Source organism: Rhinolophus sinicus, linkage group LG02 (assembly GCF_036562045.2).
Source record: "Rhinolophus sinicus isolate RSC01 linkage group LG02, ASM3656204v1, whole genome shotgun sequence".
In the NCBI taxonomy this organism is placed as follows: Eukaryota; Metazoa; Chordata; class Mammalia; order Chiroptera; family Rhinolophidae; genus Rhinolophus; species Rhinolophus sinicus.
In genome coordinates, this window is record NC_133752.1 from 46,399,706 (window position 1) to 46,427,534 (window position 27,829).

Sequence of the window (27,829 nt, forward strand, 5' to 3'; positions counted from 1 at the left end):
TTGTCCTTTCAATCTTAGTTGTGGAGGGTTCTGTTCAGCTTCAAGTTGTTCTTTCAGTCTTAGTTGTGGAGGGCGCAGCTCAGCTCCAGGTCCAGTTGCCGTTGCTAGTTGCAAGGGGCACAGCCCACCATCCCTTGCGGGAGTCGAACCAGCAACCTTGTGGTTGAGAGGACACACTACAACCCACTGAGCCTTTCAGGAGCTCAGCGGCAGCTCAGCTCAAGGTGCCGTGTTCAATTTTAGTTGCAGGGGGCGCTATCCACCATCCCTTGCAGGAGTCGAGGAATTGAACTGGCAACCTTGTGGTTGAGAGCCTACTGGCCCATGTGGGAATCGAACCCGGTAGCCTTCGGAGTTAGGAGCACGGAGCTCTAACCACCTGAGCCACCAGGCCGGCCCCTGCCAGGGAATTTTTTGATATTATCCAGACAGTAATGTCTGATACCTTCTCTTACTAAGTAAGTTTTTTTAAAAAATTCTGTTTCATCAGATACAGCCACATATGCATAAAGCACTTAGCATGTCCCTGTCGTCTAATAAGTACTAAGAAAATTAATTCTCTCCCTTCCTCCATTCCTGCTTAGCTCTACCACACCTCTGAGTTATTCAAGTTGGGGACATGTAGCTTTTCAGAGACCTAACCCATTCCAAAGTGCCCATTTCTCTGCTTGGCTCTGTGTAAATACACCACAGATGGTCCTGGGTCACCTTCTGACCGGCTCACCAAGCTCAATGTAAATGTTGGCTTGTTCTCAGGCATAAAACAAGAGTTGGTGGCAACAGGTCATCATGCTGACCTCTGGTGGCCTCTATCAAGGTTCCACCTTCAGAGCTGCTTTTAGGGTGTGTTGGCCTAAGGCGGTTTATGCTTTTTCAAATAGTTAGATTTTTATTTTACATTTGTATTCAGCTTGTATTTTTACACAGTAAACATGCTCATTTTACCATGGAAAATAATTTGCTAATCCAAAAATGAACAACGCATAGTTAGTATTCATCTTAAGATTGGTGGAGGCATGCATAAAGTGTGCCTTGTCACCAGCTTTGCCCCATTAATAACCTTTCAGCTCTCTGTGAGAAAAGGTGTGGCTTCTGTTTTCTGGAGGTTTAGTTTCACAGAACCGTATTTTCCTTGTCTGGTTTCACCAGCGGTGCCTGGTTAGGACACAAAGAGGGGCCCCTGGGCCACTGCAGTCAGATGCTGACCTCAGATCCTGTTTTCAGACTCCAGACAAGGTCTTTACTATAGTCCCTTGCAGAATTCTCAGACTTCACCAGGAGGCTCAGGGGTGTGGCATCACAAAGCCAACGCTAGTTTTCAAAAGAAAGTGACAGACAGCTCCCTTGAATTATTTTCAGTATAGAAATGAGTTTCCACATGTTTCATGAGACACAATCAGGTGCTTAATATCATATTATTCAGACAGGTGTTTAATTACTGACTTTAGCCACAAATTCTAATAAAAATAGAAAGAAGAAAAGCTGAGACTAATTCTGAAGCTCTCTTGAAATTATCTTTACTCCCGCCTGACACATCCTTATTTGGCTTCCTTTTGCTTTAATATTTTCAACAGAAATGCGATGACATGGGGCTTTGGTTTAGCTGCCTTTGTTTTTCTGCAGTTAGCTTTTATCTCTACAAAACATTGCCATCTCTGCTCTTTGAAATTCCCACTTGGAGAAGTTATGTCTTGGCATTTAACCTCCTTTCCTGGAACACAATGTGATGCTGACGACATCGCCCAGTCACTCCACTTGACAATAAGTTCGCTTGTTTCACTTCACTTGAATATTCTGTGGTAAGAAACAGAAGTGGAAAGCCTTACTTACCACAGTTTATTATACATTTAGTGCCCATGCTAATTGCTTGTATAATGCCATTTGTAAATAAATTGATCAGATTAGGATGAATCACCTGGCTGGCCAATAGCTATTGGAATGATTCTCCACGCGTGACTTTGTTGCATTATTACAAAACGTGACAGGATAGACCTGCCCAGCCATCGCGGCAGATGTTCATTTGTAATGCTGCCTTAAGGAGCTGAGGAGATGAGAGCAAACTGTTCCAGCAGCTCAGCCTGCCCTGCCAACAGTTCGGAGGAGGAGCTGCTGGTGGGGCTGCAGGTACCTGGGAACTTGGAACTTGTTTTCACTGTGATGTCAGCCGTGATGATGGGCCTGCTCATGTTCTCGTTGGGGTGCTCTGTGGAGCTCCAGAAGCTGTGGTCACACATCAGGAGACCCTGGGGCATTGCTGTGGGACTGCTCTGCCAGTTTGGGCTCATGCCTCTGACAGCCTATCTCCTGGCCACCAGCTTCTCTCTGAAGCCTGTGCAAGCTATTGCCGTGCTCATCATGGGGTGCTGTCCCGGGGGAACCATCTCTAACATCTTCACCTTCTGGGTTGATGGAGATATGGATCTCAGGTAAGTTCCGCTGGGGAATCCCCGCAATCTTCCTCTGATAGCACTTTGCCTTTGGGGGAGGGGTAACGGATACTTTTCGCGTTGAAAACAATGCCAGCTTTTAGGTAGAGATCCTAGTGGGAAACATTTTACAGAGATGTGTTCAGTCCCAGAAGGACTTGCCTTTCAGAGCTTAAAATTGACTTTGCTGTGATCATCCTCTGTGTGGCGACTACTTTTCTGAGTAGTGGGGAGGCAGGTCTTCTCCTCACCCAATGGCCCTTCCTGTCGTGTTTCCTCGAAAATAAGACCTAGCTGGACCATCAGCTCTAATGCATCTTTTGGAGCAAAAATTAATATAAGACCTGGTCTTATTTTAATATAATATAAGACCAGGTATAATATAACATAATATAAATAATATAATATAATATAATATAATATAATATAATATAATATAATATAGTATAGTATAATATAATATAATATAATATAATACCAGGTCTTATTTTAATATAAGACTGGGTCTTATATAATATAAGACCCAGTCTTATATGAATTTTTACTCCGAAAGACACATTAGAGCTGATGGTCCAGCGAGGTCTTATTTTCAGGGAAACACGATAGATATTAACTCATTCCCACCCCCACTGGCAGCTTTAACAACAGTCGTAGCTTCACAGTCTCCCAGGACTTAGTCTGAAAATCCCAGGAAGCTAATGACAATGGTTTGAAAGCTGTTGTGGTGCTGCTGCTGGTGGTGGTGGCATAACCAAAATGATGCTCTTGTAGCTCTAATCAGCAAGTGTTGCCTGAGCACCAACTTTAGGAAATCAGTATTTTGGGGGACTGGATGAAGGAGCTTTAGGGGTATGTCATTGACATGTCTTGCTTTAAGTGCCAGTGGTGGCCTATTGAATTCACGTGGGCGGCAACAAAAAGACTTAGAACTACAAATGTTCTTTCTTGTTACTTTTCAGATACTTAACTTTCATCAGTAGAATCCCATTCCTTTCATTTAAACCAATGACCTTATTCCCAAGTATAGTGTAAACAAATACGTCTGGAAGACATTAGGCTTTATCACTAATTTATGCTTCAACGAGGATAAATTAATCACATATTTTTGGGAGTCCATGTGTGGATGGGGAAAAAAAGAGCATTTGAGGAAAGAATAGTCACAACTGGAAAAATGAAAGAGCTAAAAACCATGGTTTTTCTAGATTCTTTGCTTACTTATGAAAAAACTGTTTCATCTCCTCCCCAGGGAAAGAACTACTTATAAATTTAAATCTGTGTTTTATGTATACGTCATTTAGTTGAGATTTATTATTCGATGAATGAATGAATCAGAAGTGCTGACTGTGCTGGGAGTTCACGTTAGTGAGTCAGCTGCAGGTACAGGGTTCTAGTTTCCTGCTGTGCTAAATGTGTAACATATGGAAAATATTTCACCTATAAATTTTAATGAGTGCAGACCAATAATTAATTTTCATATGGCAAATGTTTTTAGTTACCCACTTATCAGAGATTTGAAAAGTATCACTTGAAGCATTGCTAACTCAAAATAAAGCCCCACTAATATCCATTGCTAATTCAAATTCAATAAAGTTGATCATTAACATAATAATTGGGAAAGATAAATATTCTTTACACAAAGTCCTTATGTCAGCCATAAATTCTGGGACCTGAAAGTTTTTTGGAAATAAAAAGGAAACATACTTATTAAGTACCCGGATAGGCATGAGATAGATGCTTTCACATACTCTCTTTCTCTTCTTTCTTGGCTCTCATAATAATCTTGTACATGACTTTTAATTATTCTGAAATTTACAGCTGAGAAAATGGTGACTCACATGGGTTAAATAGTTTGTCAGATGTTACAAATGAGTAAGCAGAACTCAGATTTGAATTCACATCTGTTTCTCATCAGGCTGTAGTTTAGGCCCTTTTTTCCATGTCATTTGCTAACACACTAGATCTTCTGTTCTGAGTTGGAGCATAAATCTTTAACAGTGTTCTCAACTACTTCTGTTCTAGGAAAGAGAACATTTATTACCTTCATCTCTTATTAGCCAACCTTGTAATAAAAACACCACTGACTAGGAAGTCTATAAAAGAAAACTCATTTTACTTCCCTTAATTACCCTTTAACTTTGGTCAAATTATTTAACCTATAAACCTCATCTCTCATTTGTAAAACAGGGTTAAAATTACGTATTCATCATCACAACACTATATTTTAAGGAGGATGACAGGCACATAGTGGGTATGCAATAAATATTAGTTACTTTCCCTTTTTCTTTTAAAACTTTGACTTTGAGTCTCATAAACAAAACGAAACAAAAAACAAGTAAAAAAAATAGTCTGTAAGAAATGCCATTGTAAAATGGGGACTAAATATTAGATTTTCAAAAGCTTATAGATACAAGAGTAATAAACTCTTAATTCTCAGTAAAAAACTGCAATAAGGAGAAAATTCAGTATTATTGAGTGGAACAATATCCAAGTTCATTATGTTTCTTCCCCCTTGATTGTCAACAAAGAAAAAGTTTTCAGCAAAATTCAGTAGGTTGTCATTAATAGGAATTCTGTTTTTTCATGCTGGATAAAATTCAAGGGCATTTAGGACAACACCTTCATCTTACAAATGAGGAAATGGAGGTTTAGCTCTCTGCAGATGACCCCAAACGTGTTTCTCATGCTTTAACTCTGTGTTCATTCATTCTACTTGCAGTTCTGCATGTGTGCACCCTAAACAGGCCATTTCAGAATCAACATGTTTGAACCAGTTTCTGCGTTCTGAGTATCTGATGATGATACCAATCATTCTTCCAGTTACCCAGGCTCATTTTAACATTCCCCTGAGACTCCCTTTATTCTTTACCTTGTTCACTCAATCTGCCATCTAGTCCTGCAGCCCACCGTCTTCCATGTCACCTGTAGCTGTTGCTTCCTATCTATCCCCACTGCCATTACCTCAGGTCAAGCCCTCATAATTTCTTTCTTGGCCAGTTGCAGTATCTTGACAATCTCCACCTTCAGTCTCTCTGTCATGTTTTGTAGTAAGTGGTTAAGGCAAGCTCTGGGGTCACGTTGCTTATCTATAAATCCTGACTTGAGACCTCTTTTCTGTAACTGGAAAGCATAGTAGTTCCTTTATAGAATTGTGAGGAGAAAATGAACATGTTACACATATAAAGGCTTCTCAACACCTACTACATTGGGTATAAACTAAGCCAGGTCCAACCTACTTCTCCAGGTTTATTTCCCATTAACCGTTTAAACACAACTGCTCTACAGTTATAACGGGCTACTCATATTCACTGTTTTCTAAACAACCCCACACTCTTCCAACTTTCATTTGCCCGTGTTGTCCCCACAGCCTGGAATGCCAACTGGTCTGATTCTATCCCTTCAAGTCATAATGTCATCCTTCATTACACCTATTTTGAAAAGCAATTGGCCCGTGTGTATGGAGAACCTAAAAAATTATCCAAACCCCTGGATTGAGCTCAGCTGATCTTGGCTGGGCTCTCTCACATGTTTGGGGACTGGCTAAATGTAGACTGGTCTTAGACGACCTTGGCTGGGACAACTGGGCTCTCCTCCACGTGCTTTCTAATTCTCCAGCAGGCTAGCTTAGATCTAATCACATGACAGTGACAGGGTTCTGAAAAAGAGGAAGCATACAAGATCTCTTGAGGCCCGGGCTTGGAACCAGTTTATAATCACTTTCATTGCATCCATTGGCCAGTACAAATTTCAAGGCCAGCCCAGATTCAAGGAATAGAGAAGTAGAGTCTGGCTCTTGATGGGATAAGCTGCGAAGTCACATTGCAGTGGGCATGAAAAGCAGAGCAGTGAATATTTGGGGAGATTTTTGCAATCTACTATACTAAGGATGGACAGAATTCTTGCCTTTGAGGGTAGGACTTGAAAACTAAGGTCTGGAATATAGTGTAGTAGTCAAGTGCACCACTCCACAGCCAGTAGGTAGATCCATCATTTACTAACTGGGTCTCCTCAGCCAATTATGAAAGTTCTCGATGCCTCAGTTTCCTCACTTCTAAACTAGGGAGAAACTGAAACATAACCTACCTCATATATATATATATCCTTACATAATGTGTATATATATATATATATATATCCTTACATATGTATATATATATATATATATATATATATATCCTTACATATGTGTGTGTGTATATATATATATATATATATATATATATATATATATATCATATATATCTATATATCTATATCAGAGCAGTGAATATTTGGGGAGATTATATATATATATATAAGTATATATATATATAATACTATGCATATATATATATATATAAAATACTTAGAATCTCACCTGGCACAAAATGCTATGTGAGTTGTTGTTGTTGTTATTATTATTATTATTATTATTATGTGAGGTAGGCAAAAGAGCCCTGGGTTAGGGGTCTTTGTTTTAGTCTCTGCTCAAGGAGTTGCGTGCCTTTGAGCAGTTTAACCTCTCTGGACTGCAATTTCCTCCTTTTACAGTCAATGGGTTAGATTGTCTGAGGTCCTTTTTTCCTAGTATGGTAAAATATATATAACAAAATGTACAACTTTAACCATTTTTAAGTGTATAGTTCGGTGGCATTAAGCACATTCACATTGTTGTACAATCATCACCACCATCCATCTCTAGAACTTTTTCATCTTCCCAGACTGAAACTCTGTACCCATTAAACACTAACTCCCCCTTCTCTCCAGGCTCCGGCAACCACCATTCTATTAGGTTGAGTAATTGCAGTAAAAGTAATTGCAGTTTTTGCAATTTTTTTTAACCTTTTAAACCGCAATTACTTTTGCACCAACCTAATGCTTTCAATCTCTGAATCTGACTACTCTAGGTATCTCATATAAATACAATAATAAAATATGTGTCCTTTTGTGTCTGGTTTATTTCACTTAGCATAATGCCTTCAAAGTGCATCCATGCTGTATTGTGGCATGTGTCAGAATTTCCCTTTTAAAAAAGGCCGAATTATCCATCGTGTGTGTGTACCACAGTTTGTTTATCCATTCCTCTGTTGATGGACATTTGAGTTGTCTCCACCTTTTGGCTGTTGCAAATAATGCTGCTATGAACATGGGTGTGCACATATCTGTTGGAGTCCCTGCTTTCAATTCTTTTGAGTCTAAACTAGAAGTGGATTTGAGGTCCTTTTAAGTATCTTGTGACAATAGGAAAAGCAAAGCAAATGATATAGTTTAAGTGTCCTCCTCTCTCCACCCCAGTTTTGAATGTTTCTCCTGAAACTATTTGAGAGATGCCTCTCCCCTCTGTCCTCATAGTGCCAAATACGTAATTCTTTCTTGACATCTGTTGGAGAGTGTTGCAATAGCTGGACTACTTATCTGCCTCACCCACCAGGTCTGTAAGTTCCTTGAGGGCTTGTTCATGTCTGGGTGCTCAGTGCCAGCGTGGTGGTGGTAGGTGCTTAATAAACGCTGAGTGAATGACTGAAGGAAAGTTTCTGACTGCCTGAGTGTGTTACAAAAACTGCTCTTGAAATGCAATCAGTTTACTGGTGCCACTCAGGACAGCTCCCATGTCTTCAGTGTGACAACTTTTGATATTTGAGGTCCATTCTTCCATGAGGATGTATTTATAGCCTCAGCTGCAGAGAAGGGATTCTGATGGTGGTGGTGGAGTCTGAGGGATTCAGGGGCCAGTTTTGACCTTTGACCTTTAAAGAAGCTCTTGGTCCTTCAGCAGAGGCTCTGGAAATAGGACTTCAGATTTTTCATGTCTGTGTGACACGGTGTGGTGGAGAACTGAAGATCATCTTAAGAGACAGAACTTAGATTGAATCCATATGACTTTGTGTAAGTTTCTGTAACACTGTATGTACTTAGTTTCCGTGTCTAGACAATGGAAATAATACCATAGGTTATTGCATAGATAAAAAGAGAAAATGTATCTAAAAGCACGAGGTATAATATTTTGTAGGTCATGCTCAATAAATGCTAGTCATTATTACTGAGATGCAGCAGGCAGGAGTAACATTTATAGTGGGGGATGGAAAATCTGGCCTTGAACTCTTTTCTAGGGCCAAGTCTGGTGACCTGATCTTATAACATACTCTATTGCCCTCTGGCTAGCCAGATAGTTTTTAATTTCTTTTCAGTAGGGAAGCAAGTATGTACTTTCACAGTTTTGAGCGTCATACTTTCTTACTTTATTGGTTTAAAACTAGAACCACATCTGAATAATTTAAACCCTAATTGCAAAATGGTATACTTAACTGACACTACATTTTAACAATGTGTATAAATGTAGTTTCCATGTTTTAAGGGAGATTCAGGATTTACCTGTTGGTCCAGACTTGCTGAATCTGTCTCATTATTGTCTATAATAGCTTGGGATGGTGATGCCATTCTTAGTGCAAGTGGAATCTTGTTATATCTAAGCCAGAATTTGCCAACAATTTTCCTATATGTGAATAGCCGAGGCACCCAGTTAGCCACATCCTCTGTTTATGCACGTTGGAATTTCATGGCAGTAAAACAGAAGGTGTGACTTTCCACTGCACTCACACGTGTTCAGTGTGCTCTTCTCCAGCTTTGTTTTCATTTATAACAGTTGGCAGAGTACCAAGATCATCTTGTCCACTTCCATCCTTGTCCACTCCCGTGAGTATCATGGGTGTGAACAGTTGTATAAAGGATGGAGTCAGTAACCTATGTAATCAATGATCTGGGATCACTCTGATGGAAATCTAAAACTTTGATTTCCACAGTCATGAATCTTACCTTTCTGCTGTTCGAGCCAAAGCCATAAAAGGGGAAAAGGCTATGCTAGTTCTCCAGAAGTTTAAGAGGAAAATGATGTAATACGGGATTCTTTTCAGGACATGGTCATATGAAGAGCCAAGGAATATAGTAGCACTATTACAGACTAAGAATTTGGAAAAGCTTCCCGGACACGCTTTTTCCAGATACTATCTCTTCATGGGCACAGAGGTTTGAGAGCTTTGGCAAACTGATTTTCTTCCTTTATCTGTTCTCTAAATACTAGGAAGATGTCTTTGCTCAAAGTAACCATTCTTCACAGGATAAAATAATTTTAAATTTTATATGGAATAAGATATATGCAAGAACTGCTAAGAAAAGATTGCAAAGAAAAAGTTACGCAGAATTATCTGCTCTGTCATATACAAAAACACACTCTGAAAACACTAATTCAGTTTGGTATTTGCTAAGGAAAAAAGAACATTTTGGATACACTTACACATTTAATGTGTGTTGCGTCCAGCACGACATGGGCAGTGAGAGAAGGAGAAGGGGCGGCGAAAGGTTAAGAAAGAAACTAAAGTCAAGAGATTTATGCACTAGGGGCCAAGGGTCTCACAGCCTCAAAGGACTGAGAGCCCTGAATCGAGCCAACGTGTGGCTTTTATTGATGTACACACAAGGAAGTAGCATTGTTTTTTCCACGGTCTGTGAGTCTCATACATCATACCAGAACACTGATTCAAACCAATCACCCTTGCCTACAAGTGGCTGGTACCGAAAGTCCTATGATGTCTTAGTAATTGTTGTATGTACCTCCCCAAGGGACAAAACCTTTATGCTGAAACTTACTGATAAGCATAGATGGAGAACTGATGTTATCACATCATTGAATCACTTCCCAAGCAGGTTGTGGGCAGGAATATAGCCACAGAGGCAGAAGCTCTCCTTAGATGCGGGAAGGTGGGGGTCTATGATCACCTCTATCAACCCTGTGAGTTCTCCTGATGGCCCCTATGTGACTGTGCCTTAGGTTGTTCCTCCCTTGAGGAATCTTACTCGTCATTGACTAACCAGCCATCCTTTGGGGCCAAACAGGGAGATGTAAGGTGTAAGCCCAAAGGTGAAGCAAAGTCCCTGAAAGGATCAGTCTTACAGACTCTCCATTCTTTAGGCGTAGGTACGAGGGGACAGATGGGTAGACTGCTGCGTGACAACAAATGTGTAGTGAAGTTAGCACTTCAAGTTAGTGAGAAATTGTTTATTTAGTAAACAGTATTGACACACGTGCCTGTCAATATAGATCATGATAGATCAGCTTCATACCTTATACCATATAAAATACACATTTCAGATGAGTTAAGAATGTAAATATAAAATATCAACCTATAAAAAAGTAAAAAGTGGGGACAATATTTGAATAACCTCAGGATAGGGGGAAATCTTTAACAAGACAAGAAATTCAGAAGACAAAAAAAAAAAAAATGGACAGATTTGAAAGTCATAAGCATAGTCAAACATACACAATAAGCTTGGCAAAGGTATTTATATTCACATGATAATATGAACCTTAATTTTAAAAGAGCTCCTACAAGTTGAGAAAAAAAATCAGACAAGCAAGCCTGTTTAGAGAGGACATCCAAGAGGCCAGCAACACAAAGAAAGCACAACCTCATGAAAAGTCGTGTGTATGACAAAATAACAGTCAGATGCACTTTTCAATGTTCTCATGAGAATTAAAAAGGGATTGATCACATTCAGTGGAGGCAAGACTGTGAAATGCAACAATCTTTTTGGAAAATAATCTGGTGCTATCTACTAAAATAAAAAAAAAAGACTTTTTGACATAGCGATTCCACTTTGGGGACTCAATTCTACAGAAATAAAATAATTATTTCAAGTGAAATATGTGCAAGAATGTTTATTATAGCATTGTTTATAATGGAAAAATACTCAAAGCAATTTACTCATCACTAATGAAGTAACTGAAGAAATTATGGCATATTTAGATTAGGGTGAACTGTGCAATTTTTTAAAACAATGAATTTAAGCTATATGTGTTGTCTTGAAAGGTTGTCTGTGATATTAAGTGGAGGAAAAAAAAGCAACCAGTTTGCAGAGTAATGTGTATTGTGTGATTGCTTCAAAAAGAAGAAACGAAGAAACAAAGAATAAACAAGCATGTGTGAAACAGCACTGCTTAATATAAAAATAAAAGGGGAAGGGATGTATTGTATACAAATACTTGTGAATCACCTAAGTCTGGATTTCTGAAAAGGGCTCCAATCAGATAAATATTTGCTCCTTAAAATGTTACTCACATTTGTATTAACACTTGGAAGAGCATGATCTTTGTTATGTTTTAATAGAAAGCCTCTGTTCCTCGGATTGCCGTAAGGGGTGTCTAACATTTGAATTCAGTGTAAAGGGGTCATTTCACTAAGATTTTTTTGAGGCTCACCTGCAGTCACATGATATATGAGGAAGGCAGAGAAAACATGTTCCTAGCACCAGTGTATTGACATACTGGTTCATTCTTTGATTCATATATTCATTTAATAAGTATTTAATGAGCTCCTCCAGTGTGCTGCAGCATGATGTTATGTCAGGTTCCCAGAGATGAGGAGGTAAATAAGGCCCTGTCCTGTAGCAGCTCACAGTCTGGCGCACATTGACAAGGTATACAACTTTCTTACAGTATGTGTGCAGCACGTGAGGTAATGCCAATAAAGGTGTGTCCAGAGGGCAACGGCAGCCACCCCCAAGAACGAATACTCGAGGAGCAGAGAGGTGGTACACAGCAGCGCTGAGGAAGGAAAAGCCCACAGCCAGCCAGGCTTGGGTGGGCAATGCTTTAGATGCCCCCATGCCAGTGTATGCATGATACTAGATGGAGGGCAAGGCCTCTATCAAGGTAAAATGGGATAGAGTAGACATCATCTATCCAGACTGACAGCACAGTCCTCCACAAAAATCAAAGGGACATTCATTTATTATTTGTCGTAGAAAGTTTCAAATATATAAAAAGGTAGAAAGAACAATGTAATGAACCCTCCGCTCCCCTTGTGCACTTCCCCCAGCTTCCACAATTACCAACATATGATGCTTCTGATTTCATCTCCACTCCCCGCTCACCCAGTGGATTATTTCTGAGGCAAACTGCAGGTATTATTTTACCTATAAATATTTCAGTGTTTGTGATAGATTGCAAAGTATGACCAAAAGTCCTTCTAGTCTCATAAGCACCTTCCTTTGCAATGTGATAAGGCTGGCCCTCCTCCCATGGGGGGGTGCATATTTCCCTATCCTTTGAGCTTGGGCTGGTCTGGTTACTGGCTTTGACCAATGAAATGTGGCAGAAGCGACACCGTGTAACATCCAAATGGAAATTTCAAAGGGTCTTGCAGTTTCTGCTTCCACTCTCTGGAATGCCGCTGCCCAAACACTGCCAGGTGATATGTCTTTTCATAGTTTTGACAGTGCGTCTTTGGAATAGATTCCCAGACGTGGGATTGCTGGGTCAGAGAGTAAATGCATGTGTAATTCTGCTAAATATTGCCAAACTCCCTCCGACGGGGTGTGCCATGTTGCATTTTTACCCACAGTGAATGAGAGAAAGAGTAATTTGAATCTCATTACAGTAAAATGGTTGCTGCTTTGCCAAAAGTATAAACATTCCTCTGATAGGAAATGTTAAAGTAGTCATAGCTGTTTTCTAGGCTGGGTAATTAGATGGAAAGGTGGTGACACACATTATGAGGAAGAATGATGAGTGATTTGCAGGCCTGATAAAGTGCCAGAGGCCTCTTGTTATCTGTGCGGCAGACCCCAGCCCTACAAAGGATCTTCTTTCGCTGCTTGGTGGGCTGGGGGCTGGTCTACTTCTTAGTCTCTCAGCCATTTGTGCTCCAGGCACAGACTGGGCACATAGTGCGTGCAAGGCAGTCTAGTGTGAGAACTTCAACAATGAATATTAAAAAGTTCCCAAGCTTTCTGGGACTGGTGTTAAAGTGAATGAAGTCTTGCTTTTTACCCTTGGGTTGTGTTGTGTGATGTGCCATTTGTCTCACGTCACCAAGCAGAGGAGCATTCATAGTGTCTAGAAACAGTTTGTACGTGCTTAATTAAACAGATTGTGTAATTTTTCCCAGTAGTTTAAAGATAAAATATTTAGTATGCCTGGAGATGATCTCATTTCCATTTACTGTATTTCCCCTCATTTTACTGATTCATTCTTTCACCCCAGGTAGGGAAGAAAGACAGCCTAAGCTTGGGAGGTGGAGGTGGAGGTGGGAGATAGACAGGGCAGATTTGGGGTGGAGGCATAAAAAACTGGCGGAAGGTTGGATGGCACTAAATCGACTTCTTGGGTCTCATCCTCCCTGATCTCTTGTTGGCATTTTGCCTTCATTTGGAAGCTCTCTTTTCTTGGCTTTCACGGAATGTAACCTTCTGGCTCTCCACTCGCGTCTCTGTCAGAGCTTTCTCTACATGCACCATCTGCTCTTCTGCCTCTCCCCCGGTCAGAGCAGGAGGGGCCATTCCAAGGCTCTGTGCCCCAGTCCCTGGTTTCTCATGCTTTTTCCCTTGTACGGAAGTTAGGTATTTTAATGTGTAACCAAGTGCTTCTTTCCAATTAAAAAAATATAAAGACTTGAAAGTTAAGACCTCACATATTTGGAAAAAATAAAAATAGATTACAAATTTATGAACAAATAACCTATTTCACACATTGCGATAAAAGTACAGTAATCAAGATACTATTTAGTCACAAAAAGGACTGAAATACTACTGATATATGTTAACACGTTGCGTACGGATCACGAGAATCTTCACGAGGGATTTAAACCCCGCCATACGCAATGTGTTAAAACATGGATGAACCTTGAAAACATTATGCCAAATGAAAGAAGCCAGTCAGACAAAAAAGGACAAATTATCGTATAATTGTAATCATAGCAAATGTCCAGAATAGGCAACCCTATAGACATAAAGTAGGTTGTTTATTGGTTGCCAGGGCCTGGGGAGAGAAAGGGAACGAGGAGTGACTGCTAATGGGGTGGGGTTTCTTTTTGGAGTGATGAAAATATTCTGGAAATAGATAGTGCTGTTGTTGGACTTTTGTGATTATACTAGAAACACTTTAAACTGATGAATTTTGTGGGCCTTTGAATTATATCTTAATAGAAAAGAACTGGATAAGGAAAAAAAAAATTCCTTATAGTGTCAAGCAAAATGTTTAGGACAAATAAATCCTGAAGTAAATCTGAGTTCATTGATGGATATCAAGATCTGGAAATCTTGTTCTAGACCACAAACACAGCCATCATCTGTTGAATAATGAGGCAGAAGAGAACTTCGAGTAACTTACTCCCTGTCATCTCTAAGAAGTTGTGTCCTGGGAGTTGCTTTTGGTAACAACTAACTTCATTTCAAACTCTCCCTCTTACTCATCGTTTTCATTTTATTTTCAGCATCAGTATGACAACCTGTTCCACAGTGGCTGCCCTGGGAATGATGCCACTATGCCTTTATCTCTACACCTTGTCCTGGAATCTTGAGGAGACTCTCACCCTTCCCTATCAGAACATAGGTCGGTATGAGCGTATGCAACAGAATAGTAACAATAATGGTGAGAGTAAGAATAATAGCTATTGTTGACTATGTGCCTCCTTTATGCAAGGGTTTTAACTATATCATCTAACTTAATTCTCTAAATAACGTTACTGTATGGATTCTGTTACTAGTTCCATTTCCTAGATTTTTCAGGGTTAGGGAGGTTAAGTCACTCGACCAAGGTCATGCAGCTGGTAAGGGCAGAATTGGAATTCTGACTCGGGAGTCTGACTACAGAGTCCAAGCTCTTAACCCCCATAACAGTTCACTTTTGAAAATAAAGCCAGAAAATGTACTTATTAAACACACACACACACACACACACACACACACACACACACACACACACACCCCCTTTATATAATTCACTATAAAGCAATTGGATTCATTATGACCAAAAGGTTAACTGGATCATAGTGGCTCTAATGAGACCTTAGTTCCCCAAACTCCAACTTTGATGTTGCCGGAGTGTCTTGACTTTTTTACTGATCAACGTAAATGATACCTATTGATTATTCAAGTATAGTATATCCACATGTCACAAATATACCCATAGTTCTTTCATTACCTCCTTTCTTGACTATTCTTTCTTATTAAACTCTGCTCTTTTTCTAGAGACCTCTGTGGATTTACTAGGTGTGGAAGAAAAACTTGGTGAAATGATCTGCCTGTGCTAGTTTGGTCAGAGGCTTTGGAGAACTGGTAGAAACTATGATTCTTAAAACTCTAAAGTGTCATTCTGGAGTCTTAAGTAAGCACCTGGAGCAGGGCCCATAGTTCAAAACCATGAAGAAAGCCATCTCCTAAGAACAGCTGGAGACAATTGAATTTGTAAAATTTGAGTGAAATCTTAATTTAGAAATCATGATTTTATGTGCAACCTTTTCTGAGCAGTAAGTTGCTTAATATATTCTGTTTTCGTAGTATATTCTGATATGCACTTGTAAAAAAATTAAACCTCAAATATAATGAGCAACTCACATAACTCTGGAGCCAGTATTGCAGCAGTTGGCCAGACTTGTCAGTGTATGGATCCTGTTAGCAAGTAGACCTCTGTTTTATTGAGCCTGCCTTCAATGCTTTTATTTACTTGTGTTAATTAAAAGGCTTTTTTTTTTCCTACCTGCCTTTGGGTTACCTAGCTACACTTGAAAAATATGAGAAATTGTTTTGGCATGTGTAGCAAATGCTGTTTTTATGTCTGAAACAGGTATTCTTACTTTGTGAAGTAAATGACCCATTGGCTTCAAATAGAGAAGAATGGCTGTGGTTATAGAGAGTGACCCCATACAGAGAACCAAAGAATATCACAGCCAAAAAAGGGCCCTCCTGTTTTCTAAACATTTACATTTCCAGTTGTCTCTAAAATTCCATGTGATTGTCAGAGGGATTCTGAGAGAAATGACGGACCAAGTATGGTGGCATTCAGTAGCATCATATACACTTCAAAGACAGTCTTCCAAAGATTTAAAAAAGAAATTGTTTTGGAGGTGGTTGAAAAAGCAAAATGCAGCTTTACTGAAAACTTTTATCTAATTAAAATGAAAATTGTTAAGGACTGGGCAATTAGGATGAGAGCGGATAACATCTGATGGATTTTTCTTCTCTTCAGGAATTTCCCTTGTGTGCCTGACCATTCCTGTGGCCTTCGGAGTCTATGTGAATCATAGATTCCCAAAACAATCCAAAATAATTCTCAAGGTAAGCAGCTCCACAGGGCAGTTAGCACATTCTCAGACTCAGAGACGTGGCACAGATGTGGGCCATGCATGGAACAAATGGGCCGGTCAAACACAGCTCCACACCCAGTAATTTTCTTTACGTGTCCTGCATTTTTGGATCCAACCTCCTTATTTCCTCCCATTCTCTAAGCCTTTCTCTGTCACTCCCCTAGGCTCATAAACCGAGGCTTATGACACCCTGGAAAGTGTGGGACTCTTGGCTGTGGTGGCAGAAAAACTAGGGCCTGTGTGTGGCCGGAGAGAACCTTAGGCTCATCATTCACAAGGCTTAGCACAGGTGCCCTCAAAGTGAAAGCTCTTCAAGTGTGTGAGAAATGGAGCCCAGTGTTTAGGAATATGGCTGGTTTTGTGGAAAAGTAGGATGACGGGCTGTCTTTCAGAAGCACTCCTGGGGGGAGCTTCTAGAGTTGTAGTTTATACACCAGGTGAATACCCGTCACAACGAAGTCATCCAGAACACATTGAGGGATCGGACCATGGAATGAATAATGGTAACGATCTCATCTGGAGGTTCCAGTGTTGTCTTTTGTCTGCTGGAGAAACAAGCACATGGCCTTTAAAAATACCTAGCTAGAGAGAAGGCATTCTCAACAGTCGTGTCAATCTCCTAGAGTGCTTTTCAGTTTTCCAATTATGTATTGTTTTAGAAGACACAAGATTATATTATGTGCTTCAATAGTTTAAAAATGGTTTTGTTATATTTTACATTTATAACGAAGTAAACATTTGGTGCTGATTGGAGCATCAGCAAATATATCTCAGTTGAATTGAGTTTGGGATTTATGGTTTGGTTCAGTTTAAGCGCTTGCTGTTTAGCTCTCGTTGACGGAATGCACCCAGTCTGTTTGCCTATACAAATGGATACTGCTTTCCCAGTGTGGCACAAGACAGAACAACTCCCACCATTCCTCCAAAGAAACAAGGAATGTGAAAAGAGGTATTGGCAAGCAGACAAATCCACTGGGCACAGAGAGCTGGAGGAAGTCTTCCATGTTGTGGGTTTGGATTGTATGTGAGTGACTGTTAGTTCAGTAGGATAAAATTTCCGATGTGGCAGTGTATGGTTATAACTTTGTTTATAAAACACGAGAAGACGGGTGGCCTGTTAGCTCAGTTGGTTGGAGCACAGTTCTCTTGGAAGCAGGATTGCCAGTTCGATCCCCACGTGGGCCACTGTGAGCTGTGCCCTCCACAACTAGATTAAAGCAACTATGAGACTTGGAGGTGAAGGGTCATGGAAAAACACACTTAAATAAATAAAAGTTAAAAAAAAAGAAAAAATACCCTGAGAGGAGAGTATGATCATGGGGACCTCTTACTTTTTAAGTAGTCTATATTTATTTTCTTAAAAGGCCACCTAACAACAACAACAATCATGGTTTTGGTGTTTCCAGATTCTCTATTAGTCTGTCAGTGTCAATGGAGAAATCAGATACATTTTCTGTATGTCAGCTTTATTATCTGTAAAAAGCAGATTTAAAAACCCCTTTCCTTTGGCTATTCCATAGGATTTGTGGCAGAAAATATTTAATAATATGCATAAATATTCTAGAGCACCTTAGTAAAAAAAAAAAAAAGAGCCTGTGATAATTTAATCATTATTTTGGTATATCTGCATTCTCTGGTCCTAGTCCTCTTTTAATTTTAGATCTGATTCATTTTCTGAACAAGTTGCTTTGATGAATTTTGAAGTTTTAAATCCTGTTTGTGGTAGAAAGATGAAGAGAGATTTTTACAACGAGAGGCCTCCTTTGTGTGTTCCAGCATCTTCCTGTGAGGTGGAACCCAACCTGTCCCTGCATCTGGGCAGTCAAAATGACCCCCAGAACACATCTATGGTACATTGAGTTGTTTTGTTTGGTTTTGGTTCCCTGTGGTATGAATGGGAGCTTGCCAAGATCCTAATTTTCCCCAAATATTTTAGGTCTTGCTTCTTTCCTATCTGACCTAAAACTCAAACCACTGGAAATTTTTTTTTTTGCTTGTTTCCCCTAAACAAGAAAAGTAAGAGACAGTATTCTTTTGGGAGGGGATGGAGATAATATTAGCTCAGATTGTCTAATGAAGGATGGGTAGATTTCATTTGGAGGAGGGAAGGGCAGGGATCAAAGCAGTAAGAAGATATTGGTGGTGGAAGAGGTGGTGGGAAGAGAGTGGCAGGTGGTCAGGCAGGGCAGGTCTCCAACAGGAGGTTACCAGAGAGGTGTCTAAGAGGTGTGTGTAGCGGTGTTGGATGCTTATTGTCAGATTTCATAAATTGGTCCTATCCATGAAAACTTTTACTACTCAATCCTTCTGGCCAAATCCTCTACTTGAAGGGAAAAGATACTGATCATGAACTAAGAAGACTTAGATTTGTGTTGCGCCTTACCAACTTCTAGCATAGCCAAGTTACTTGCCCACTTTGGACTTCAGGTTTAGTCTCTATAAAACGAGATTGGATTTGGTAGTCTCCAAGTCTTCTCTTTGTTTTACACCTTCTGGTTTCCAAGCCTTTTAAAGTGGTGATGGACTTTGCATCATAGAACAAAAAGACCAGGATGCTTATGTGTACTTATTTTATTGGTTTGCTTCAGATTGGGGCCACTGTTGGTGGAATCCTCCTTTCGGTGATCGCAGTTGCTGGTGTGATACTGGCGAAAGAGTCTTGGAATCCAGACATCACCCTACTGACCATCAGTTTCATCTTTCCTTTGATTGGCCATGTCATGGGCTTTCTGCTGGCATTTCTTACCCACCAATCTTGGCCGAGGTATAGTTAAATTATCCATAAACGTTTTTGAAAAGGATAAATTAAACGCACTGACATTGGCAGGTTTTGCTGCCTAGCTGTGGCTGGAAACACAAAGAGTTTTGACTTACAAGGTAGATGGAAAAGGACAGTTCATCCTAAAGATGGTGAAAAGATCATAGTCATTCTTTCTGTAAATGAAAGCAAAGGCCAAATTGATGAGAATTTGTAATCTATGAAATTAGGATTAGGGTGTTAACACCATTTATAATCTGGACACCTTTCTCTTCACATTCTAGTTGGTAAATAGGAGGGGTGAGATCGTTTCACTAAATATAGAGATCATTCTAGGGCATAAGCAAGAAGATTCAAGAGATAAAGCACTTACCCATTATTTGTGCCAAATTTTTAAAAAATGCTAATTATAAGGGGCAGGAGGAAAAAGGACAAACTTGAGAAATAAGATAGATATTTATCATAAGTATTATCATTGTAAGTTGGGGCATATAATTTATAAATGCTGTGAAATATTAAAAATGATAATATTTCATGTTGAATGCATGTAGATGAGATGAGCATTATCATACACTGTCGGGGAGAACATAAATTGGCATAAACTTTCTGAAAGGCAATTTAATCATATCACTAGCCTTATAAATATTTATAGCGCTAACACAGTGATTTTACTTCTAGAACCCTGTCCTGAAGCTAGCACTCAGAAAAGCGCTGGAATACTGATGTGCAAAGATGTTAACTGCAGTGTTATTTATAAATATGGAAAACAGAAACAATTTAAATATCTAACAATAGGGAGATATTTAATTCATGATGTGGCTATGTGAGGGAACATGATGTATCAATTTTGAATGCTTTTGGAAAATACTTAAGAGATAAATTTGAGTTAAAAAGAATGGAAAATGAAAGCATTTTGATTCCCATATTGCAGAAGAAAGCAAAAGAATTTATGCCTGGAAGAGTTACACCATATGCTAATAGTATTTATTTTGAGTAGTAGGATTAAGAATAATTTTAGTTGCTTAATATTTCCTTGGTATAGTTTCTATGTTTTTCAATGAGTATGTACTACTTTTAAAATCAGAAAAGAATTACTGAAGAAAAGTAAGCTATGCAGGTGAATTCCAAAGGTGGAGTCTGGGAAATTTTAAATTAGCTTTATGCTGTTTCCAGTTTATTTGGGAGAACCAAGTACTGGGTGAGGCTCTGCCAACTCTATCTCATTTAACTCCTTACTACAAGCCTGAGAGGTAGATACTATCAGTACCTCCTTCTGCAGATGAGCAAACCCTTCAGAGAAGTTAAGTAACTTGATCAAGTTCAGAGCCAGAATGTGGTGGAGTTAGGATTTGGACCTGGATTGTATCCCAAGTCAATATTAGGAACACGGACTGTTGAGTGGTTGCAATATAATTGCATCTGCAGAGAATGTATTCCTACAGCAAACTATAGTCCACAGTCTCTTTTTTTTGCACACCTGAGGGCTTGAGAAGTATCAGGACAGAGATAACACATTTGCCTAGGGAATGGTCCAGGTGTGAGGTCTAGCTTGTAGCTTAATCATACCGATTTATTGACAGGGGTGTGAAAAAAGCGAGGGTAGTCTGAAGTATAGCAAACAGGGTAAGTAGAATTAAAATAGAGCCACAGAACTTGTCCTGTACCGGTGACACTATTTTCACTCCCACATCACACACTCTTGTTACCTCCTCATTCCAATTCAGCTTGCATAGAGATGCTGGTTTATCTTTGGAAACACCTCTTTCCTCTATTCACTTCCATCTGTTAGAAACCTGAGGGCTCCTTTTATAAACTGGACACAGATGAAACTGCTTAGCCCAGCCCCCAAGGTCCTGCCTATGGTCTTCCTTCTTTTCCCTCCTGCTTTTTCTTTTTCAAGTGAGGTTTATTTTATTGTTTTGCAATTAGAAAACCAACAAAATATATAAAAGTAAAAGTAGAGAAAAACTTATTACTAAATTCTTTCACCAAAGAAACCATTTTAGACATTTGGTTTTCACTTAAGGTTTTTGTGTTTACTTTCAAGTGTTGTTTTCACATCTCTAACTCAACTTTCCATTGTTACCTTGTCATGTAGGGTCTCTAGTCCTGCTCCCCGCACAAGCATACAGGATATGGTGAGGCCAAAAAGGAACAACAATGGAGCCATAGATAGGGGAGTCATACCGCTATATTCTTGATAACAGCTGGTGGAGACACAAACACAATAATCCACCAGTACCCCAACAGGGGGGTCTTCCTGCACCCCAGAGTCGCTAGCAGCCCGGCGAGATGCAAGAAGTAGGATCCACACGATCCGCCATCCGCCATCCATGCTTGCTAACTGCAATGAGCCTTTGCTAACTGCAATCCACCTTTGCTAGTTCATCCACGGCAGTTATATCAGTGGCCAAAGGCTAACTAGTTACAGGTGATGGCCATCTACTACCCAAACCAGCACTTTCCCACGTGAGGCCAAAAGCCTGGAAACTGCTCTCTGGGACTCTGTCCCCATACTCCACCCCTACAGGGTCTCGCCTCACAATCTATGCAACAAGCATCTTCTGCGAGGGGCCCTGTGTCAGGAACGTGGAGGTGGATGCAATATCCTGGGCATAGCCAGGCATTCTGGGCACAGCCAGGGTTTTGAGGGTACCACCAGCCTTTCTGGGCACAACCAGACTTCCTGGGCACAGCCATGGTTCTCAGGGTACAATGCTTGTGTCAATAGTGGCTCACAGCCAAGGTGCTTACATATTCTCGATGGCGGCTGGTCGAGACACAAGAAGAAAACATCTGCCAGCACCCCAACAAGGGATCTTCCTGCACGAGTCTCGCTGGCACCGGGGCGAGACACAGGAAGCAAACATCCACCGGTTCCACTACCTGGTTGTACGTTCCCAAGCAAACAGTCAAGTGGTCCATCAAATCAGGGATGGAAGGCAATTCCCCCACAGTCCACAGTCATTTGCCAGAGCTGTGTGCTGGCCCCACAATGTGTGCCCTCTCCTCAGGGCGAGGACTCTAAGTCCTCCCCAACCTGGGGGTGAGGGATGACCTTGACCTCACTGGCATCTCCCACCGAGAACTCAGCAAGGGTTTTCTCCTGAGACTACAAGTTCCGCATCTGGGCTGCCCCAGCAAGCACTTCCCAGCCCACAGGGCCACAGTGACCTTCGCTTTCTCTATCCTATGCTGGTCGGAGAACCGTCCACATTCTCCCACCCTTCCACAGGGGTCCAGCTCCCGACAACAGTGGCCACCAGGTACCACACACTGTGGAGGCCACATGTCCCCCCGCCTAGAGTCAGACACCATTCCTACCTGGCCCGAATCCTGCTCGCCATGCCAAGCGTCCGAGTGGGCCGTGGCCTCGGCGCAAGATGTCCACAACTCTAGGAGCCCACGGCAGCAGCGGACCACCAAAAGGAAGATGATGCTTGCTTTGGCCAATAGGGCGGCGTGCCATCCGGAGGCTTGAGAAGACCACCAATTCACTGAGGGGTCATGTTTCTCCCAAGCAGATCTCGTCTCCTCTTCCTGGCGCTGCTCCTCACGGGCTTCTTGAGATAGAGTGTTCGTAAGCACAAACTGCTCCACCATCCTTTGGAGAGTTCTGGCCAGCACCGTACCCTGCTGGTGAAACTGAGCTTTCATACTCATAAATTGCTCTGTTACTCCTTTGAAAATTCTGGCCAACACCATACCCTGCTCACTGCGCCATTTGTCAGGCGGGGTCTCAGCTCCTGCTCCCCACACAAGAACGCAGGCTATGGTGAGGCCAAAAAGGAACAACAACGGGGCCATAGATAAGGGAGCCATACCATTATATTCTCACTGGTAGCTGGTCGAGACACAAACGCAATAATTTGCCAGTACCCCAACAGGGGGGGTCTTCCTGCACCCCAGTCTTGCTAGGGGCTGGGCGAGACACAGGAAGTAAGACCCACACGATCCGCAATCCACCATCTCCACGCTTGCTAACTGCAATCCACCTTTGCTAGCTTAGCCACGGCAGTTACATCAGTGGCCAGTGGCTAACTGGTTACAGCTGATGGCCAACTAGTTATAGCTGATGGCCATCTACTACCCGAGCCAGCACCTTTCCACGTGAGGCCGAGAGCCTGGAAACTGCTCTCTGGGACTCTGTCCCTACACACGTCTTCCAATCCTCCACTGCATGCAAATGGACTTACAGCATGTGCAGTGCCTCCTAATAGGCCATCCTTGTACCTGTCCCTGAAACTAATTTCAGTCACTGTCCCACATTAAATGCCTCGTCCCCTTTCCATTCTTTAATCCCAGTGGTCCCCTGTGAAGCTTCTCTAATCACTTTTCTGATGGCACTTTTCTGAATTTCTACAGCATCTCCCTCACCCTCCATCATACTTTTTCTGGTGTTGCTACGGAACTTTTCTTGTGTGTATGTCTTGACTTTTCACTCAGATTCCTAGGTTAGGTTTCACAGGACCCTCCTCTCGAGTTCCTCTCGGGAGACCACCTACAGACTAGGTACTCCACAAATAATTATTGAATGAGTAAATATTTTTAGTGGCCTGACCTCATAGCTTACATTTATTGCTCTATGTAACAGAACATTTAAGAATAGTCCGTATTGCTAATATGTAAGTCTCGAAAACATTTTTCATTGGTAGGTGCAGGACGATTTCCTTAGAGACTGGAGCTCAGAACATTCAGATGTGCTTCACTATGCTCCAGTTATCTTTCAGTGCCAAGCAGTTGGTCCAGATGCTTAGCTTCCCATTGGCCTACGGACTCTTCCAGATGGTGAATGGAATTCTCATTATTGCAGGTGAGCAGAGTCCCCATTGGGTAAACTTGATTGAAAATTGTTGACCCAACTTACGAACCCCTGTTTCAATCCAAACATGCATGTGCTGACCTTGGGATACATTTTCAACCTGAAAATTTTTGGCGAAAATCGAGTGCCCAAACAAGATCCTTTGCCACAAGTGGAAGTTTCACAGGAAAATATTTAAAAATTATGTGAAAGTGAGCTTATAATTATAAACAAGTATGCTTCACATAAAACAATGCACTATCAGAGTTTAGATTTCAGGACTTGATAAGTCTCCATGAGCAATCATTTATCTAAAAAATGACATTTGTTATGTTTCATCAAGAGCCAAATGTCGGGGGTGCTGATTAGCTCAGTTGGTTAGAGCATGATGCTCATAATACCAGGGTTGCCGGTTCAATCCCCACATGGGCCAGTGTGAGCTGCTCCCTCCAGAACTAGATTGAAGTAACTGCTTGACTTGGGGCTGATGGGTCCTGGAAAAACACATTTAAAATAAATAAAACTTAAAAAGGAAAAAGAACTTAAAAAAAAAAAAGCCAAATGTCAAGTAATTTCACAGTGCTTCTGTGACTAAGAATTTTGCTGAATGGCTGTGACATCTTTTTCAATTATGGAGTATAATACATACACAGATATTGAAATTTTACACACACACACACACACACACACACACACACACATGCTTATCTATCCATATAGCCAAACATACATCTATTTGGAGTCATACATCTATTATGTAGGTTCACAGAAGGTTAATTTAAAAATACACATGGATAGATAATGTACACACACAAACGTATTTTAATCTTGGGCCATTGTAAATTTTTATTGTTGTCAAGGAGGAGGTTCTGAGTAAGGCCCAATAATTGCTGACATAACTGATTATATACTGATTACTGACATAACAATCAATAAAGGAAATACTTGGGGATTAATTTTCCCACAAGATAAGAGAAATCCTAGCAGAATGAAACTCCTGGTCTTAGACTCAAGTTTTAATTCCTTCTCATGGTGAGACCGTGAAGGAAGAAACATGTCTGGCTTGTTCCCAGTTATCTTCCAGCACCCAAGAGAGCACGTGACTCAGAAAGCACACCACTGGGGTTGTGGACGGACTGACTGAATGGATGAGCTGTCAGTAACCTGATGAATAAGTCTCAATCACAAATGGTTCATTCCAGACAGAAATAGCCATTTTGCTACACTGAATTATTTGGTTTCATAGTTTCCTCTTGTTTTCCTTTCCTTTTCCTCTTTTTTCCCCCCGTGTTTTTATACATATATGACCCAAAGCAAACAAACTCCCAAAGTATTGACAAGTACACAAAGTCACCAAATTACAGTCTTTGCTAAAGTGATTTTTTTAATATGTGCATGTTTTAACACCTAGCATATAAAATGTACAAGAGGATACAGAAGAATAAACACAGAAAAAGGAACCCAGGTTGTGCAGAAGGCTGCCATAACAAGAAATCCACTTCTCCCAAAGAGACCAGTGCTTTCTTGGAGATGAATGAAGAAGTTGCTGTACCTCGTGGGCCATCAGAGCCGATGGTTGGTCACTTGGCTCTCGAGCCCCCCAGCCACATCTCTTCGTGTGCCTAGCAGGGACTTGTTTGCCTGACTTGTTGCTGGCTTCCTCAGCAGCCAGAAAAGACAGTGCAGAACTGACGTGTGGATCTCATTGGCAGGGCCAATGGGAATATTTGCATATTTATATTTTTGTGTGGATAATGAATTGTCATAGGATCCCTTTCTGAGAATGTATTCTGCCTATTTCAGGGAATCCTTTTGCGCTTTCCTGAACATATTTACTAGCTGCTGTGTTTTTGTCTTCACATGCAGTGAAGAGTAACATTCATTGTTATGTGAAGTCATTCTCATGTTGTGGATTTTAATCTCATAAGTGTTGGGACTCTGTGTAGAGATGCCATCTTATACTGCAGAGCAAGGACAGAGTCTAGACCCACTTGACTTTGGCAAAATCCTTTGAGCACTGGGGAGGAAGCATGCAGCTCTTATTAAAAAAATAGGGCCTTTTCTCAAATGACTTTTTTAAGGGCTTAAAAATCTCTTTGGATTACAGGTATAATACAAATTTAGAGGGAACTTAATGAACACTTGAGGTTCAAAGGTCAATGTCCTGTATTTTTCACTCCCTAGTGATAGGCACATGTATATCCTTCTAATTTTTGTTTACACATTGTAGCATTTAAAAAACATTGAGATCATTACATAGGTACAGTTTCGTAAGTCACTTAATGACACATTATGGAGCAAGCATCTTTACATGTTAGTCTCTGTTGACCTACCTCATTCTTTAGAACAGTGGCTTCGTAGAAGTATCCCATTGCACGGGAGGACTGTAATTTAGTTAACCATTCCTTATTAATGGACGTTTAGATAGCTCTCCACTTATTGATACTACAATTGTTCCTAAAAACCACTTGTGCTGTTCTGCAAGTATTTCTATAGGATCACTTCCTACGACTTGAATTGCTAGGCCAACTGCACATTAAAATGCTGGACAGATTGTTCTCCGGCAATGTGGTATGTACAGCAGTGCCTGAAGGGGCCTGGTTTCCCCCAGTCACAACATCTGAAGAGTGGTCGATTCTGATTTGCGAAAATAATCTCATTTAAAACTGCATTTCTAAAATTATGAGTGAAATAGAGTATTTTTCATCATCACTTGCCTATTCATGTCCTTTGCCTGCTTTTCTATTATATTTTGTTCTTTTGACTGATAAATCTCTTTAAAGAAGAAAAGGAAAAGTTTATTGTGTTGAGAAGACCTTATTTTCATTAATGGCTGGTAAATTTTAACATTATGGGTAGTGACCTCTTTGCCCTATGTTGTCAACATTTTACTATTCTTTTATCTTTTGTTTTTCTGTCTTCTGCTATATAGAAGTTTTATATTTCTTATATATTCAGCTGTATTAGTCTTTAAAAACTGTTTTTGACCTTGATATCTGTCAAATGTTAGAATATTTATATTTTTATGTGGTTTGTGAATTGTGAAAGGATTCCTTTTCGAGAATGCAGTTGAGCCCTTTTCAGGGAGTTGTTTTTGGAGGTTTACACAACGTATTTACTAGTTGCTGTGTGAGCAACTAGTACCCTCTAAGGAGGGTAAAACCCACCTCCTTCTCTATTCTTTTATTATTAAAAATGGTTTCCATATATTGTTCTCTTATTTTTATGGACGAAATATGTACATGTTTATTCCAATTTGAACTTATTTTACCGTAAGGTATGTTCAGAATCTAATTTTTTATGGTTAATTGTCTCAACATCACATACTGAATCATTCATCCTTTCTCTGATTTGAAATGCCACCTTTATCACATAACTTCCTATATAATGTGTTTTTGTTGGGACTCTATTTGGTTTCATTTTTTTCTATTTTTATTCATAAGTTTGAAATGTGTGAGAAAGTTTATTGTCTGAGATTTAATGCTTTATAATTTTATTTTGTAAATATTCCCAAGAACGTGTGGTTAATATAATGACAATACTCATTATGGTATTTTCACAACAAGAATGCCTGTGAGGTATTACAGAAAGAACCCCGTTAGGTGTCACAGGTATATTTACAATATATGGAACAAAACTATGTAGACTTCTGACATGACTGTTAATTCTCAAGTGCTGCTTGACTGCTTGGGAATTCCCATGGATCACCTAATAAACACGTATGTATTGA

General features: G+C 40.3%; 1 protein-coding gene across 1 annotated transcript; it reads left to right on the plus strand.

The window, feature by feature from the left end:
* Positions 1-1,497: 1,497 nt before the first annotated feature.
* On the plus strand, positions 1,498-27,829 carry SLC10A6 (solute carrier family 10 member 6). Its single transcript, XM_019731372.2, has 6 exons — positions 1,498-2,426; positions 14,669-14,787; positions 16,423-16,511; positions 19,129-19,304; positions 23,954-24,111; positions 25,511-27,829. Exons 1-6 carry the CDS (start codon positions 2,050-2,052, stop codon positions 25,723-25,725), a joined length of 1,134 nt encoding a protein of 377 aa, XP_019586931.2. The 5' UTR covers positions 1,498-2,049; the 3' UTR covers positions 25,726-27,829.

What these genes read in the sequence shown, in the direction of transcription:
- SLC10A6 (XM_019731372.2), top strand. Translation starts at nt 2,050, where the DNA reads ATGAGAGCAAACTGTTCCAGCAGCTCAGCCTGCCCTGCCAACAGTTCG. An exon ending in GATGGAGATATGGATCTCAG is followed by an intron (nt 2,427 to 14,668) that starts GTAAGTTCCGCT and finishes TTTTATTTTCAG; the next exon opens with CATCAGTATGACAACCTGTT. An exon ending in AATCCAAAATAATTCTCAAG is followed by an intron (nt 16,512 to 19,128) that starts GTAAGCAGCTCC and finishes GGTTTGCTTCAG; the next exon opens with ATTGGGGCCACTGTTGGTGG.